Source organism: Oncorhynchus masou, chromosome 29 (genome assembly GCF_036934945.1).
Source record: "Oncorhynchus masou masou isolate Uvic2021 chromosome 29, UVic_Omas_1.1, whole genome shotgun sequence".
Lineage (NCBI taxonomy): Eukaryota > Metazoa > Chordata > Actinopteri > Salmoniformes > Salmonidae > Oncorhynchus > Oncorhynchus masou.
In genome coordinates, this window is record NC_088240.1 from 88,081,093 (window position 1) to 88,099,957 (window position 18,865).

General features: G+C 44.3%; 1 protein-coding gene across 1 annotated transcript in view; it reads left to right on the forward strand.

Moving 5' to 3' along the window:
* The first annotated feature begins 12,654 nt into the window (after window positions 1-12,654).
* Window positions 12,655-18,865, forward strand: part of LOC135519818 (uncharacterized) — a 12,690-nt gene continuing 6,479 nt past the window's right edge. Inside the window, exons 1-8 of the mRNA XM_064945029.1 lie at window positions 12,655-13,647; window positions 15,507-15,589; window positions 16,233-16,442; window positions 16,533-16,820; window positions 16,964-17,088; window positions 17,471-17,507; window positions 17,755-18,029; window positions 18,111-18,139. Of these exons, the coding sequence (XP_064801101.1) occupies window positions 16,338-16,442; window positions 16,533-16,820; window positions 16,964-17,088; window positions 17,471-17,507; window positions 17,755-18,029; window positions 18,111-18,139 (859 nt within the window). The 5' untranslated portion in view covers window positions 12,655-13,647; window positions 15,507-15,589; window positions 16,233-16,337. The remainder of the gene's footprint in view (window positions 13,648-15,506; window positions 15,590-16,232; window positions 16,443-16,532; window positions 16,821-16,963; window positions 17,089-17,470; window positions 17,508-17,754; window positions 18,030-18,110; window positions 18,140-18,865) is intronic.

Genomic DNA, 18,865 nt, shown 5'->3' on the forward strand with positions numbered 1-18,865 from the left:
TACTGTTTGGCCGAAGCCCACACCAAATAAATTAAAGATAACCCACAAGACGATCTTGACCTTCTCTTGTGAAAGCCAGACGTAAAAGAGCGAAGAAAGGCTAAACCTGGACTTAACTTCCAATGCTCCATCCCCCTGCCCAACCCCCTCCACGCCACTCCGCCAACCACCAGGATGCCCGGAATCAGAACATTCCAGGCATTACTGTGATTGGCAGATAGCAGGTGGATTGACATGTCGGACCCCGCGAACACTGGGTACTGGTAAGTACAACACAACCCCCTACTAGCCTAACACATAGCAACACACAGCTGTCTGCGAGTTGCAACAGTCCATTAACAAATTGTAAGTCTTTCTGCCAACAATCGTCAGAAAAAATGGTTTTAGACATATCCTCGTACTTGAGCTCGTTAACTTCAAAACATTCCTCGAAGTGGAAATTCTCGGCCTCGCCCAGCGTCCTCTTCCGTGCTAGCTTTTCTACAGACTGTCTCGATGGAGGTAGCACCTTCTTTCTCGCTCTTGTTCCCCTTCGGACAAAAATTCCGATACCTCATCGCCAATCTGTTGCATCCCTGGTTAAGGGAAGCGGGTTGTTTTTAGTTATTGTAAAGAAAAACTCAACAAGTATAAAGCATTAACATCACGAAGATGACAGTGGATACCAAATAGCTGGTTCCAAGCGGAGTCCATCTGCACCCTTTCAAAGGAAACAATTGAATACCTTTAGTGTGTAGCCTAGTTCGAGCCATAAATATCCAGCGGTCATCTGAAGTATGCAAGCCATGACAATGTATAAATGAGTACGATTAAAATCAAATGTTTCCCTGTATCCATACTAGCTGAATATGAAACAGCTATAACGCTTCTTGGCTATTATCTACAGGACAATGAGTAGCGGACACCGTTGCATGCCGCTGCCTATCTTGGAGATGCATAACTTCTAGAGCTACTCATACTATCAGGTACGGTTATCATTGAAGAGAAGGATTACGCTCTGACTCATGTCCATCGGACTTTGACTTCAGTTTTGGTGCTTGTTGTGTTTGCATGTGACCGTTTCACTCATACTTACCATTAAAATCTTATGTGCACCCGATTTATTTAAAAATAATAATCATTCTAATGAAGGTCATTGACAGCTGAAACGTTCCGATTTTAACTTGATTAGTGAAGCATCAAGATCCAGTTCCTCCCAAATGTCCTCATGATTTTGGGTTGCACCTCGTCTCTTTTGGCTGAGCTCCTTCTACTCCTCTCAGTGACATGACATTTTTCTTCAGTGTTGCTGTGTAATGAAAGTCCAATTCCCAGAAAAGCTCTCTCCAAGAGTTTTCTGCGTTCTAAATGGCTCCCTATATAGTGCACTGCTTTTGACCTGAACCCTAAGGAAATCCCTATGTGCCCTGGTCAGAAGTAGTGCACTATAAAAGGTATTAGGTTGTTTTGGACACATTTTTTCTGTACTCCAGCCATTTAAGATGTTGCCTTGTCAACCCCAGAGTCTGTGTCCCCCCGTCTTTGTGTCCCAGGAGTCAGACTAAATGCCAAAGACAAGTGTCTCAATACTCTGCACCGGGCCGTGGCTTCCTGCAGTGAGGTACGTGTACTGATAGACACACCTGTACATATGCATTTTACTGTTAAGTGTGTTGTGATTTTTAAATGCACTTTAAACAAAGCTGAACATGATTTGAACTGTGCTCCTGTAGGAGGCAGTCCAGGTGCTATTGAAACACTCTGCCGATGTGAACGCCAGGGACAAGAACTGGCAAACGCCGCTCCACATCGCTGCGGCCAATAAGGCGGTCCGCTGTGCTGAGGCCCTGGTCCCTCAGCAATGTGAACATGTCGGACCGGGCGCACGGCGCTGCGCACGGCGCTGCACCATGCAGCGGACACCATGAGGTTAGTAATTAGCAGGGACATGATTACTCATTGTAGTTTACACTTTATACCTGTCCTATCCCCAGGTTGAGTTCACGATGCATCCGATTACCTACATTGGTTGTATGTAGGGCTGTGACTGTTTTGGATGGAGACTGCCATGAAAATAAACTGTCAAAACCAACAACAAGAAAACACTTTTTTAATCAACTTTATTTTGATGGAGATATTCTTTACCCATAGCAGCAGTGGTAACTATTTGTTATTGTTTTGCTGACTTAGTCCATCTATTAAACTGTACATCTCTTCTCCAATTATATTTTGATGCGCCACAATCAGCAGATCTGCTATACAGTTGAAATCAGAAGTTTACATAGACTTAGGTTGGAGTTAGTAAAACTCGTTGTGCAACCATTCCACAAATTTCTTGTTAACTATAGTTTTGGCAAGTCATTTAGGACATTTACTTTGTGCATGACAAGTCATTTTTCCAACAATTGTTTACAGATTATTTCACTGTATTACAATTCCAGTGGGTCAGATGTTTACATTCACTAAGTTGACTGTGCCTTTAAACAGCTTGGAAAATTCCAGAAAATGATGTCATGGCTTTAGAAGCTTCTGACAGGCTAATTGACATAATTTGAGTCAATTGGAGGTGTACCTGTGAATGTATTTCAAGACCTACCTTCAAACTCAGTGGGAAAATCAAAAGAAATCAGCCAAGATCTCAGGGGGAAAAATGTAGACCTCCACAAGTCTGGTTCATCCTTGGGAGCAATTTCCAAATGCCTGAAGTTACCACGTTCATCTGTACAAACAATAGTACGCAAGTATAAACACCATGGGACCATGCAGCCGTCATACCGCTCAGAAAGGAGACGCATTCCTAGAGATGAACATACTTGGTGCGAAAAGTGCAAATCAATCCCAGAAAATCAGCAAAGTACCTTGTGAAGATGGAGGAAACGGGTACAAAAGTATCTATATCCACAGTAAAACGAGTTCTATATAGACATAACCTGAAAGGCCGCTCAGCAAGGAAGAAGCCACTGCTCCAAAACCGCCATAAAAAGCCAGACTACGGGTTGAACTGCACATGGGGACAAAGATCATACTTTTTGGAGAAATGTCCTCTGGTTTGATGAAACAAAAACAGAATGGTTTGGCCGTAATGACCATCGTTATGTTTGGAGGAAAAAAGGGGAAACTTGCAAGCAGAAGAACACCATTCCAACCGTGAGGCACGGGGGTGGCAGCATCATGTTGTAGGGATGTCTTTGCTGCAGGAGGGATTTCTGCACTTCACAAAATAGGTGGCTTCAGGAGGCAGGAAAATTATGTGGATATATTGAAGCAACATCTCAAGACATCAGTCAGGAAGTTAAAGCTTGGTCGCAAATGGGTCTTCCAAATGGACAATGACCCCCAAGCATACTAACAAAGTTGTGGCAAAATGGCTTAAGGACAACAAAGTCAAGGTATTGGAGTGGCCATCACAAAGCCCTGACCTCAATCCCATAGAAAATGTGGGCAGAACTGAAAAAGCATTTGCGAGCAAGGAGGTCTGACTCAGTTACACCAGCTCTGTCAGGAGGAATGGGCCAAAATTCACTCTACTTATTGTGGGAAGCTTGTGGAAGGCTACCCGAAATACTAATTAAGAGTATGTAAACGTCTGACCACCTGGGAATGTGGTGAAAGAAAAAACGATTCTGTTTTATTCTTAAAATAAAGTGATCCTAACTGACCTACGTCAAGTAATTTTTATTAGGATTAAATGTCAGGAATTGTGAAACTGAGTTTCAAATGTATTTGCCTAAGGTGTATGTGCTGATAGGAGAGAATCTATGAAGGTCAGGTCATTGGGGAGGGGGTGAGGTGAAATGTGGGGACTAGGGGTAACTATAGTATCTATAACCTACAGGCTGGGGGTGGGTGGTTAGCCTCTGCCCTTCACCGTGGATCTTTTTCATTGTTCCAGTAGGTCGGAGGAGTGAGGTGGAAAAGTCGGCTCTCATTGCAAAAATAAAAAATAAAAACCGGTAATTGTGCGTATTCACTGTGTATCCCTGGGTCAGTGCCACTTGAAAAATATTCTGCTAATCTCTGTAGTCATACAGTATAGTAGAATTAAATGATAATTTTTAAAAAGGCCCCTCCAAAAAAAGAGAAACATCTGACATAGCCTAACTCCACCACACGCTGCATTGAATAGTGATCGAGTTAGTCTAAATGATGTCTACTCAAATTAGTAATAGTCTTACATAAAGTCCATAAATGTGATTCATGGAATACTTAAAAAAAAAAGAAGAAATTGCTTCCCCTTAACTGTCTTGCTCAGAGGCCAGTAAGCTAAGCGTAAACACGCTAATGTTACGCCCGTCGGCTGTCAGTTATGTCGATGACTGTGTACATACGGCCCGCCAATCACCGACACCGGAAGTCCCATGACCGTCACAGCCCTAGTTGTATGGCTTGAGTTTGTTCTAGAGAGGCTTTGACGCCAGATTTTGCTTTAGTTTTCCTCAGCCTGTGTTTTGTTTCTCTCCTTTTCCTGTTAGATGGTGAGGCGGCTTCTCTCCAGAGAAGCCAACATTAATGCTTTTAATGCCAAGCAATCCACTGGGCTGCTTACATGGGTAAAGAGTTGACCACATCATTTACATTCTGAATGTCCTTATCCCAGTGAGTGAATGGGCTGTGTGTTAGCCTCACAGCTCAGCTGTATGGTCCATGTAGCTTCAGCAGCAACGTCATCAGACGGCCCAGTTGCAGCATCAGTAGAGTCCTCATAGTCAGGCGACATGCGCCTCAGATTACAGGTCATCATTTGCAGGAGTGCTACCATGGTTTGGAGAGGCGTGGGATTCTACATCATTAGTCTCCAAATACTCTCAAGAAAAAACTAAAGGGACAGATGTGTTGCTGTAGAATACCTGTCTGTTCTACACGGTCTAGGCCAAATTTTCATTTATGTTGACCAACATGCACCCCATACAGTTCTAAAAGTATGTTTCAGGCCTTAACTTCTCTGGCATGTTTAGCGTCAGACCCTATGGATCGGAGCAAGGCCAGGGCATGCACAATGGAGACGTCATTTGATGACAGCTCTGAAAAATTTAGGTTAAGGTACACAAGCAAAAGGTTTGACAACATTATTTAGACTGAGTTACTCTATGCTGTTGAATGAGTGTCAAACACAGCAGCACCATAGACAGTGACAAAGAACATAGCTGGAAGGGTTGTGGAAAGAAACACTTACCTCCAAGTCTCCTCTGCAGAGAGACTTGATCTTGCTTCTGGGACTTTCCAACAGGGTAACAAGAAACTGAGGAGAAAGTGTTGACAGAAGTTGAGTTCACACAAAATAGCTACATATATTAATAGCATATTTCCCAAACAAACTCTTTCACTCCAAATAAAACATTAGTGAAGCAACCTTCAACGACCCCCACAGTCAACACAAAGCGCAGCAATTCTCACACACCTCCCATGATAAGGATATTAGTCTTTGTTATCAACAGGTAATGTCTTCCCATCATTACAGATATAAATGGAATATATGGAGTAGAAAAGATTGTTTGCCCATCAACAAGAATCAACACATGTTCTACATGGTCTATTTCTATCTGAACGTAACAACTCAGTCAAGCTTGTTAATTGATCGTTACGTCATGTTTGTCAGGTAAACAAAAATGACGGTTTACCTGACAAACATGACAACGATCAATTAACAAGCTTGATTGAGTTGTTACTAACATAAATCCTAATATATCATGTTTTCCTCATTTGCTCTGTAGGAGGTTTGTCATATGAAGGACATTCAAGTGGATGTGACCCCTAACCTGCAATAGGGGCTCAGTGAGGTGACAGACATCCTGTAATGGATCTCCAGCTAGTGTCTGAGGACCTGGAGAAGGCTGTGTCTACAGCTGTGGGGCAGGACAAGCATGGTAACCTAACCTCACTGTATGAAGGATTTTATTGTTATGGATAGTCATCTCCAATCTGTTCAAATATCACTGTTGTTGATAACACACATTACCAAAATGATTCACACTTGTCTTCCTATTTCCACATAATCTGTCATGGTTCCCCACCCCAACAGGGCATAAAACCAACCTCTCTTTATTGCTAATGCTAATACACCCAAATCCAACAGCGTTTGAGTATCGTTTTGCTTTTCTTCTAACCCTGAATGGCAACATTTTATCCTAGTACACAAGCATGTCACTTTATCCATCCACACCCACTCTACTGCCGCATGGCCACTGCGGCTGAGACTTTCACCCTCTCGTTACAGGTATAGCAGGTAACCAACCCCACCCGGGTCTTACCCCCTAGGACTTACCCTTTGCAGGTACCTGCCTGCTCGGGCTTACCTTCCGGGACTCACCCTATTCTTATAGTACTAGCAGGAACCAACCTACTCGGGATTTACCCCCTAGGAGTTACCCTCTACAGGTTTGGGTTTACCTTCCGGCACTTACCATATACCACAAAGCTACGACCGGTCGTAATACAATGGGACTACTGAATAAGCTCAGGCTTTCTAGGTTCGTACCCTATAATTGGTTCAGCCTACGACTCTCATCTCCCCAAGATGTCAGAATTAGTGATAACGGGTGTAGGAACTGTGCCTACCTTGTTTCTGTTTCACTGATTCGGAATCTCTAGTTCGACTGCAAATCGTGGTGAACCCTGCTCGCAGTGCCAACTGTTAGGTTCTAATTCTCAGAGTAAAAACCCGACGGACACTATGAATGCTTGAACCAAGTTTATTCTTCCCAGAGGGTCAAGACAGCTGCATTAGACAAAAAACATATTCACACAAGCACTGATATTTAATCCTCTCTCCTATGCTGAGTCTCCTCCTACACCTCTAAACAGCCAATGCATCTCTGTTGCTAGACAGAACCTTAGTGATATCTGTTCTTCCTCACTTCATCTGACCTGACCACTACCCCAAAGTGCTCACTCATGGTGATTGGTACCAGACTGTGTCTTTTCTCATCCCAGAAGATCCCACCCATAGGATGCCTGTTGGCTAACAATAACATATCCTGACATAATGTAAACGTTATACATTAAGCTCTCTCCCTCAGTGACATGAATTAGTTAAACGCAGTCAATCGACCACCCCTCATCACTGTCAAACGCTCCCTAAAACACTTCTGCGAGCAGGCCTTTCTAATCGACCTGGCCCGGGTATCCTGGAAGGATATTGACCTCATCCCGTCAGTTGAGGATGCCTGGTCATTCTTTAAAATGAACTTCCTCACCATTTTAGATAAGCATGCTCCGTTCAAAAAATGCAGAACTAAGAACAGATATAGCCCTTGGTTCACTCCAGACCTGACGGCCCTCGACCAGCACAAAAACATCCTGTGGCGGACTGCAATAGCATCGAATAGTCCCCGCGATATGCAACTGTTCAGGGAAGTCAGGAACCAATACACGGAAGGAAAGCAAAGGCCAGCTTCTTCAGGCAGAAATTTGCATCCTGTCGCTCTAACTCCAAAAAGTTCTGGGACACTGTGAAGTCCATGGAGAACAAGAGCACCTCCTCCCAGCTGCCCACTGCACTGAGGCTAGGTAACGCGGTCAACACCGATAAATCCATGATTATCGAAAAATTCAACAAGCATTTCTCAATGGCTGGCCATGCCTTCCTCCTGGCTTCTCCAACCTCGGCCAACAGCTATGCCCCCCCCGCAGCTACTCGCCCAAGCCTCTCCAGGTTCTCCTTTACCCAAATCCAGATAGCAGATGTTCTGAAATAGCTGCAAAACCTGGACCCGTACAAATCAGCTGGGCTTGACAATCTGGACCCTCTATTTCTGATACTATCCGCCGCCATTGTCGCAACCCCTATTACCAGCCTGTTCAACCTCTCTTTCATATCGTCTGAGATCCCCAAGGATTGGAAAGCTGCCGCAGTCATCCCCCTCTTCAAAGGGGGTGACACCCTGGACCCAAACTGTTACAGACCTATATCCATCCTGCCCTGCCTATCTAAGGTCTTTGAAAGCCAAGTCAACAAACAGGTCACTGACCATCTCGAATCCCACCGTACCCTCTCCGCTGTGCAATCTGGTTTCCGAGCCGGTCACGGGTGCACCTCAGCCGCGCTCAAGGTACTAAACGATATCATAACCGCCATCGATAAAAGACAGTACTGTGCAGCCATCTTCATCGACCTGGCCAAGGCTTTCGACTCTGTCAATCACCATTTTCTTATCGACAGACTCAGTAGCCTCGGTTTTTCTAATGACTGCCTTGCCTGGTTCACCAACTACTTTGCAGACAGAGTTCAGTGTGTCAAATCGGAGGGCATGCTGTCCGGTCCTCTGGCAGTCTCTATGGGGGTGCCACAGGGTTCAATTCTCGGGCTGACTCTTTTCTCTGTATATATCAATGATGTTGCTCTTGCTGCGGGCGATTCCCTGATTCACCTCTACGCAGACGACACCATTCTGTATACTTCCGGCCCGTCCTTGAACACTGTGCTATCTAATCTCCAAACGAGCTTCAATGCCATACAACACTCCTTCCGTGGCCTCCAACTGCTCTTAAACGCTAGTGAAACCAAATGCATGCTTTTCAACCGTTTGCTGCCTGCACCCGCACTCCCGACTTGCATCACCACCCTGGATGGTTCCGACCTAGAATATGTGGACATCTATAAGTACCTAGGTGTCTGGCTTGACTGTAAACTCTCCTTCCAGACTCATATCAAACATCTCCAATCTAAAATCAAATCAAGAGTCGGCTTTCTATTCCGCAACAAAGCCTCCTTCACTCAAGCCGCCAAACTTACCCTAGTAAAACTGACTATCCTACCGATCCTTGACTTCGGTGATGTCATCTACAAAATAGCTTCCAACACTCTTCTCAGCAAACTGGATGCAGTTTATCACAGTGCCATCCGTTTTGTTACTAAAGCACCTTATACCACCCACCACTGCGACCTGTATGCTCTACTCGGCTGGCCCTCGCTACATATTCGTCGCCAGACCCACAGACCCGCCAGACCCACATAAACCTCCGCCATCTCAGTTGACTCGTCACGATGGCAACACCCACCCGTAGCACACACTCCAGCAGGTGTATCTCACTGATCATCCCTAAAGCCAACACCTCATTTTGGCCGCCTTTCGTTCCAGTTCTCTGCTGCCTGTGACTGGAATGAATTGCAAAAATCGCTGAAGTTGGAGACTTTTATCTCCCTCACCAACTTCAAACATCTGCTATCTTAGCAGCGAACCGATTGCTGCAGCTGTACATAGTCTATCGGTAAATAGGCCACCCAATTTTACCTACCTCATCCCCATACTGTTTATTTATTTACTTTTCTGCCCTTTTGCACACCAATATCTCTACCTGTACATGACCATCTGATCATTTTTCACTCCAGTGTTAATCTGCAAAATTGTAATTATTCGCTTACCTCCTCATGCCTTTTGCAGACAATGTATATAGACTCTCTTTTTTTTCTACTGTGTTATTGACTTGTTAATTGTTTACTCCATGTGTAACTCTGTGTTGTCTGTTCACACTGCTATGCTTTATCTTGGCCAGGTCGCAGTTGTAAATGAGAACTTGTTCTCAACTAGCCTACCTGGTTAAATAAAGGTGAAATAAAAAAATACAAAATAGTATATTTCATGTTCTCAGAACCCAACAGTAGGTTTTAAGGTGTGGCTGTGGGGCCCATAGGGCTCTGGTCAAAAGTAGTGCACTATATAGGGAATAGGTTGCCATTTGGGATATAGTCATTGATATTCAGTAGGTTTTAAGGTGTGGTTGCATGTTTGTCGTCACTCTTGATGTTCTTTTTCGAGATTGCAAGTGAAACACCTTTAGATGTGGTAAGTGCCAGTTGGTAACTTTTCCTCACACTTGCTTGTTTAAGGTATGGATGCAACACCCCAGTATGTCTGCAGGGGCTGGTCACTGAGATTTACCATGTTACACATGCTACTAGACTAACCTTCCAAGTAAATATGTTACAAGTCTGAACTGGCCGTTCTTGTCTTTCCTCAACTAATTGAAACCTCAGGGACAGACATCCTGAACGACTCTGATGTCAGACCTCCCATCAGCCCTCTACACCTCGCTGTGAGTAAAGCCTACCTGCTCCTGTAGTGGTCTCCATGTGACAAATGGCACCCTATTCCCTATTTAGTACACTACGTTTGACCAGATCCTTATAGGCCCTGATCAAAAGTAGTTCACTACATAGGGAATAGGGTGCTATCTGGGATGCAAGCATGGTGTAGATTTTCCTCAGGAAGTTGACTGTCCAGACAGACTCACACACCATATTCCGATCTATTCCTGATTAGTGTAAAATACATGCATATTCTACACAGTGATGATGAGGATGATTTCCTTATTTTGCCATTTGAGTTAATCAACCTCAGAGGAGAAGTAGAGTGTTTGTTTCTCAATCCCACGCTTGGCAGGAACCTCCGATGTTGATGCTGGGCGGGAGCAAAAATGGGCTCCCGATTGAAAGACTCTGGTCTACTTTAGAGGTCTAGCACTGTATTTCTGTTCAGGCGTACCACGGGTCTACTCTAGGACATTGATTATATTAAGAGTGAATATCTGGACCTGGCTGCCTTAAAAAGCCATGTGGAGTGTGTTGACGTCCTCATCAACCAGGAAGCCTCCATCCTGGTTAAAGACTTCACTCTGAAGAGGACCCCCATCCACGCTGCAGGTAGACATAAGGATATCACATAGAGCTTCTGTAATTAAAAAGTTTTCCTGACCAAGATGGCCATTTGTTTGGATGGCCATTTGTTGCTAGGACGACAATGTCCACTCTAGGGATGTTAAATGGTATCGTGTTAAAATGCCCACTAGACACTGATCTAAGGACATTTTTTGTCATGTTCTCCACTAATGATTGAGGATCTAGGGAGGGTAAGCCGATCCTAGATCAGTGCACATGGGAGACTTCTATCCAGAGCCAGGTACACAGCTAACAGGTGACAAGGCTTCGATGGCCTCAGCACCAAAATTCTTTATTATCTGCTGTGTTAACATCATGAGGATGTCATCTGGGGCGGCAGGGTAGCCTAGTGGTTAGAGCGTTGGACTAGTAACAGAAAGGTTGCAAGTTCAAATCCCCGAGCTGACAAGGTACAAATCTGTCGTTCTGCCCCTGAACAGGCAGGTAACCCACTGTTCCTAGGCCGTCATTGAAAATAAGAATTTGTTCTTAACTGATTTGCCTAGTAAAATAAAGGTAAAATAAATAACTCTACCAACACTGTTCTAGAAATCTGTCTGTTCATGTGAAGGTTATAGTCGTCCAGCAATCTGCTCATATCCTCTCTATTTATTACAGCCTGGTTATTACCAGTTTGTAATATAACCTGTTGTCTTGTGTATCAGAATCCCTCTGATGCTGTCGGTGCTGAGCGGACACACAGACTGTGTGTACTCACTGTTCAGCAAGGGACCCAGCGTAGAAGCCAAAGACAAATGGCACAGAACAGCTCTCCACAGAAGGGTTGTGAGGAGAGTTGGCTGTACGCGCTCACACACAGAAAGAGAGTGGGAGCCTTCTGATCTAGGGATGGGGCCATTGAACTACTAGGGATGGCTTTGGTGTGGGATCTAGCATGGAATATAAATTAGGCCCAAATATACCTATTATGATTCCTTATTATTTAATTGATTATAAATTATTCAAATCCATTCTTGTCTCCCCTCCCTTCCCTTCCTCCTACGCGGTGACGGGTCACGAGGAGTGCAGCACAGCGCCAGCTTCCTGGTTTGGGAAGGTAAGGGGCGGAGCCATGTCCACCTGGTGGCGGCGTCCGGACACATCGGGGTGCTGGGGTGGCTCCTACACACCGCCCAGTCCGTGTGGACCCTCCCCAGGCCTGCTACAACGGTACGTACTGGACAGAGGGACAGCAAAGTGGGCCAGAGGCCACAAACAAATACACCCATAAACATAGCGTGGCTTAAATCACCACAGCCAGCTTTGGGAGGGCACGAACCAAGCCATCTGCACAGGAACCTTAAGAGTCCCTCAGACAGCGAGAGAGAAGAGGGAGGGATGGGGGGAGGCACAACAGGCCCACACTCATCCGCAGAGGAACTGCTGCTGCTGTACCCCATCTTTACCTTTACCCACAAATAGTCCTAAACGGTAGAAAGTGTCCAGCCAACAGACAGACGCACACCTTATGACGGCAATAACCTGTAGTCCAAGGGGATAGTAGCACTTCACTGAGAGCAAAACAGACAGGGACCAAAAGATATGGAAGAAGCATTTTCAAAACCTGTTTTGACTGTAGAAATTGGGCTGAGTGTTTGTGCTGAGAAAAGACATAAGGAGTGATGTTTCATTTAAGTTTCATGAGAGTGATTGTCATGTTTATCCGCACACTAAGACAGTCAGAACGCACCAAGCCTCTTGTCTGTAATCCATGTGGGAGGAGGGGAAATCATACATTTTGTATGAACAAATATTTTAATAAAATCTTTCATGTCTTAAGCTCTGTGGGAATAAAAAAATGGTAGTATTTGCTCTGATGAGTAATTGTAAAGATTCAATACATCCCAAATGGAACCCTATTCCCTATACTGAATAGTACACTACTGTTGAACAGGGTCCATAGGGTTCTGGTCAAAAGCAGTGCACTCTAAAGGAAGAAGGGTGCCATTTAGGATGCTGTTTTGCATACCGCACACCGGTATGTGAGCAACAGGACTTTTTGAAGGGACATATTACATTTGTGTTATTAAACCTACCTGTCCTTTGGCCTCTAGAAAGTATTTTAGAAAGTAAATTATTAATTAATGTATTCTTTCTTGTGATATTTATGTCATCATTTTGTGCCTTCGTTAGTTACTGAGGGGAGGTTAGGAGAGTAGGGGCACCTGTATGAGCGACAACAATGATTCACACGAAGTACTACAATGTTTGTGAAAAGCACTGATACTATCCAGAGGCATGTGAGGTGGAAAACATGTCTCCCTTGGAGAGGAGAAACATTGTAAACCAATGGTAGGACAGCAGCATTTAGATTTTCTTCTGTTGGAAAATAGATATCTATATTATCTGTCTTTGGTCTTATAATCAATGTTTTTTAACAGGTTTTGCTTGCTTTAACTTCTTTAAAAAATGAAACCTCTCAATCATTGTATGTGATTGAATGTTCATGTCCCCGTTTTTGTCTCTTTTTGAAAATCATTTTAACTGGAAATATGTGCAATACATTTGCTATGTTCACCAAATCAGCAACAAGAGATTCACAGGTTTTTCGTGTCATTATCATTCTTTTAAACGGATGAAACTAGCATGTACATATGAAATGGTGACTGAATTCGAAACTCCCATTAATTATTTCAGTATCTGAAGTTTGCTGTATATTTTATGAGTAATGAATGTTATTTAATGATGAACTCTGGGTTATCGGTGTGGGTTATGTATTTTATTTTGTATTGCGTCCACAACATTACATTTTTAAGGGCAATAGTAGCCTACATTTGTGTACAACTCGCAGGATTTCCATGCGTGAGCTTTCAACCGCTCAGGGCGTTGCATCAGCACGAGATTGGAAGTGCGTCAAATCTGTACAGCATTGTTACGTCATCACTGATAAACGTTGAAACTGATGAGAAACCGCGGGAGCAGTTCAGTCTGATTCTCGCAAGTCCTGGAGGAGCGTTCAATTTGGCAAGGAAATGTGCTGATTTTGCAAGGAAGCGGAGAAGAAAGAGTTCAAGGTAGGCATGTTATTTAAGCAATAAGGCCCAAGCGGTTGTGGTATATGGTCAATATACCAAGGCTAAGGGCTGTTCTTACAACCCGAAGTGCTAGGACACAGCCCTTAGCCATGGTATATTGGCCATATATCACGAATCCCCGAGGTGCCTTATTGCTATTATAATCTGGTTACCAACATAATGAAAACAGTAAAAAAATACATGTTTTGTCATACCCATGGTATACAGTCTGATATGTCACGGCTTTCAGCCAATCAACATTCAGGTCTCGATCCACCCAGTTTATAATTATTTTGAAATCCCCATTTATATTAATTACTGTGGATTAAATATTGTTAAATAAATGAAATGATGTGCTATTCATTCTGTAATATCAAACCTCAAAGTCTATGGCCGGGGGAGTCATGAGAGTTGGCTAAAGGTACAGTAGAATCTGTTGTGGGTCAAATGGGGGTCTAGGGTCAAAGGCTTATGACACCACCTTCACATTTACGTCCTAAATGGCACCCTATTCCCTATGTAGGCTAGTGCACTACTTTTGACTAAGATCCATACACTGGTTGGCTGGTCTTGAAAAACATGCGTGCTCATCAATGGCCGGAATGCGTGTATCTTGTTATGACTCAACCTCAGCTAGCACGTGCTCATTATGCAAATGTATTTGTTTGCAATTAACATTTAGAGACTAAATATAGTTTACATGTTGTCAACGTTCTAAGTGTTAGAGTTGCGTAAATTCGAATCTGGTATCAGGATAAATATAACAATGAGTCACCGATTTTATACTATGTATTTTTTATTAGTAATAAATGGCAAATGCAACTTTTGTATATACAGGCTCACTGTAATACCACGCAGGGCAGAACTGGGAACTGACAAGACGTATGTAAAACAGTGTTCTTTATACTGTGATAGACAGTTCCAACCCGTCTGTTGGCCTATCCCAGTTTAGACTGGGCGTGGTTTAAACTTGCCCAGCCTATTGCAGGCGCTCAGGCGGGTCCCCGCCTCTTGGTGCTTCTGTTGATAGATGTCACTGCTGCTTGTGAAGAACATCCAGGCTCTCATGCTCCATACCATTATAGAGATATTTACAGTTATCAAAATGTCACACCAGGGTAAGCCTACCTGAAACACAGCCCTTATTTGAAGTGTTTCTAAAATCCACTATGGGAAAAGTGTATGGTGTAAAAACAATTGGAACCATTTCCCTGTTTGACTACTATGTTTTATGGGGATTATGACTCATTCCTGTGGCACTCTATAGGGCTCCGGCCAAAATAAGTGCACTATATTGGAAATAGGGTGCTATTTCGGACACATGCATAGATATGATGCATTATGATGTGACCGTAGAAATAGAATCACTAGAAAGGATAGAGCCTCTGACCATGGCAATTTGACTGGTAAACTGATCTGTACACCTGACATGATGTTCTGGTGATTCTATTTCTATGCATATGATGCATTATGATGTGACAATGAGTTTTGGGTTAATGGTTCTTTCAAGGCAAGTGATCTTGGTCAAATCAAGATTTTGAAATTTGGAGCTCTAACAAGATGCCAGAGTTTTTGTCATTTTTTTGTGATATCCAATTGGTAGTTAAGATCTCGTCTCATCGCTGCGACTTCTCAAAGGTCAAGTCAGGAGTCCTCCGAAACATGACCCGCCAAGCCGTGCTGCTTCTGACTTGGAAATGCAAGTTGGATGACTGTTGAAAACAATTTTTCCATGTCTGAGTTTTTTTTTTTTTTTTTGTCTTGAACACTCTGAAGTCGGAAGTCAGTTGTTTTCAACACGGCCAAAGGTGACACAGTAGATGACATCTAAACATGACTTTGTTCTTGCTGTCTTTCAGGAGTCAGAGGTCAGTGGGAATGACCTCACCATCATAGACCTGGGTGACCCCATCAATGACGGTGATGTTATGAAGGAAGACCGGTAAGTTTACACTAATGACACATTTGTGACTGGTTACAGGATCACATAGGCCTACAGATACAGATTATGTAGTAGGTCAAAGGTCACCGCCTACGGAGAAGTAGGCACAGAGCCATGTATTTAGAGAGATGGGACATCTATCTGCATTATGTTGCATTTACATCAATATGTATACATTACATGATATTCAAATGAGAGCTGGCTCCCCATGCGCAATATTGACATTTTTAACAATGCTAATGTCTTGTCAGTTCCCAGTTCTGCCCTACGTGGTATTACAGTGAGCCTGTATATACAAAAATTGCATTTGCCATTTATTATTAATAAAAAAAAAAAATACATAGTATAAAATCGGTGACTCATTGTTATATTTATCCTGATACCAGGATATAATTGACTTGTAATGAAAGGGTAAATGAAAGGCTCAAAGGCGCTAACATGGAGTCCTTTCTAAAAGTTTGCCAAATTCTCTAAATATATAACTCTGGATAGGCCGAGTCATCTCAGAGTATTGGAACCATACAATTCCAGTGATTCTATCCTAATTCTAGAAGGATTCATTCTACTTCTAATTCTATAATTGGAACACATCCTCACACTCACATTATAGTCACCTTAGAGAGATTCCTTTTTCTGTATCTAGATCTGATAAAGATCACAGAGGTTGAGAGACAGACCAAGTTGGAAGAGGCTGTTCTAGAGACAGATATCCCAACTCTGTCACTAGAGGCTGAAGGTTTAGATTGAGATGCAGGAGGCTGATCTGAAGACAGGTGGCACATCTCAGTCACAGGAGGTTGAAGGAGAGAGTGAGTTGGACGAGGCCATTGTCATCCTATCTCAGTCACAGGAGGTATGATGTTTTGTGTTTTAATGACGCATTGAAGATTAAAATGACAAATGAATTGTCCAAGCTTGAGCTAGTAAAGGTCTTCTAATCTAGGAGGCCAAAGGAGAGAGTGAGTTGAATCAGGTTGATCTGAAGACATCCACATCAACTCTGACACTGGAGGTCGAAGGAGAGAGTGAGTTGAATCAGGTTGATCTGAAGACATCCACATCAACTCTGACACTGGAGGTCGAAGGAGAGAGTGAGTTGAATCAGGTTGATCTGAAGACATCCACATCAACTCTGACACTGGAGGTCGAAGGAGAGAGTGTGATGCAGGAGAGTGATGATCTAGAGACAGCTGGGCCATCTCAAACCCAGGAGACTGAACGAGTGGCAAAGGTAAATGCTTCCAGATAACAGTGTGTGTGTACATGTCTGTTTGTGCACGCAGACAGTAGTTCGTAAACAGACATTGCGTTAACAGTGCTATGGCGAATTTGATTGAATTCCAGCCTAAGTCTGCTTTCTGTCGTCCCCATCAGGCTGCAGTGGTGACCTTCACTACCGTGACCCGCAAGGCTGCAGCCTCCCAGACCAGCCTCACCCTCAGCAGGGGAAAGAGAAGCTACCCAGACCTACACACCTTTGTGCAGGACATGAAGGATGGGTAGTTGCTCTTTGGTTCCCTGTGCATCCCCTAGATATGTTCCCTATTAGAGCCTTGGTCAACAATAGTTCCGTATTTAAGGAATAGGGGCCATTTGGGACGTACCCATAAGGACAATCTCAATTGCATTGTCCTCGAGTCCTCTCTTCTCGCCTCCTTCTCAAAACCCATTGGATGAGAAAGCCCTCCCTTTTGACCATCTCGTCCAATGGGTTTTGAGAAGGAGGTGAGGTGTCTCGGGCAAATACAAGGGACTCAACTGACCAATCAGGGATGTTTGGATGTGGCCTAGTTCCGTAGCGGTCCATCCATAACGTAATCTAAGAGAATAGAGGTAATGTCATGTAGTTTAATTGTGTACCTTTTTTTATGTACTTTTCAGCCATTGGAATCTGCTGAGTGAGAATATGCGTGCCAGGGTGAGTTATAGTCACTTCTAAAGTAGTTCATGTTGGTAAGATGGACCAAACATTCCAAACTCCTATGGGTGGAAATCGTGCAGGACCTTTAATTCAGAGGTTCCATAACTTTTTCACTCAGGCCCCCCTTTCCAGCATTGTGGAACATCCTGAACCACTGCTTTAATTGACTAGCTTGAGTAAACACATGGTGCAGCAGTGCAGCTCCGTTAACAAACTAACTCTGTATGGTCTTTTAACATTTCAGATGAGCAGAGATGAGTTTAGTGCAAGGTGCATGGATATTACAAAATGGGTGATGGAGTCTACATCCACTGTGGTCGTTCCCGCCCTTGACCTCACCATGCAGATCAGGCACTCTGATTCGTCAAGCTCTTCTGGATCAGGAAGTAATGAGGCAAGAGAAGTGACCTCTCTTGGCCGCAGCGTCAGATTCAGCTTTCGTGGTGGACCCAGTAGACGCACCAGTTCAAGAACTACTTGCAGCACACAAACTCCCACGCCTTTCCCCTCCTCTCACAGGTACCTAAGCCTATCCCCTACTCTCACAGGTACCTACCCCCTCCTCTCACAGGTACCTACCCCTATCTCCTCCTCTCACAGGTACCCACCCCTATCTCCTCCTCTCACAGGTACCTACCCCTATCTCCTCCTCTCACAGGTACCTACCCCCTCCTCTCACAGGTACCTACCCCTATCTCCTCCTCTCACAGGTACCTACCCCTATCTCCTCCTCTCACAGGTACCTACCCCTATCTCCTCCTCTCACAGGTACCTACCCCTATCTCCTCCTCTCACAGGTACCTACCCCTATCCCCTCCTCTCACAGGTACCTACCCCTATCCCCTCCTCTCACAGGTACTTATCCCCCTCTCACAGGTACCTACCCCTCCCCTCCTCTCACAGGGTACCTACCCCTATCCCCTCCTCTCATAGGTACTTACCCCTATCCCCCTCCTCTCACAGGTACCTACCCCTATCCCCTCCTCTCACAGGTACTTACCCCTATCCCCTCCTCTCACAGGTACCTACCCCTATCCCCTCCTCTCACAGGTACCTACCCCTATCCCCTCCTCTCACCCCTCCTCTCAGGTACCTACCCCTATCCCCTCCTCTCACAGGTACTCACAGGTACCCCCCTATCCCCTCCTCTCACAGGTACTTACCCCTATCCCCTCCTCTCACAGGTACTTACCCCTATCCCCTCCTCTCACAGGTACCTACCCTATCCCCTCCTCTCACAGGTACTTACCCCTATCCCCTCCTCTCACAGGTACCTACCCCTATCCCCTCCTCTCACAGGTACCTACCCCTATCCCCTCCTCTCACAGGTACCTACCCCTATCCCCTCCTCTCAC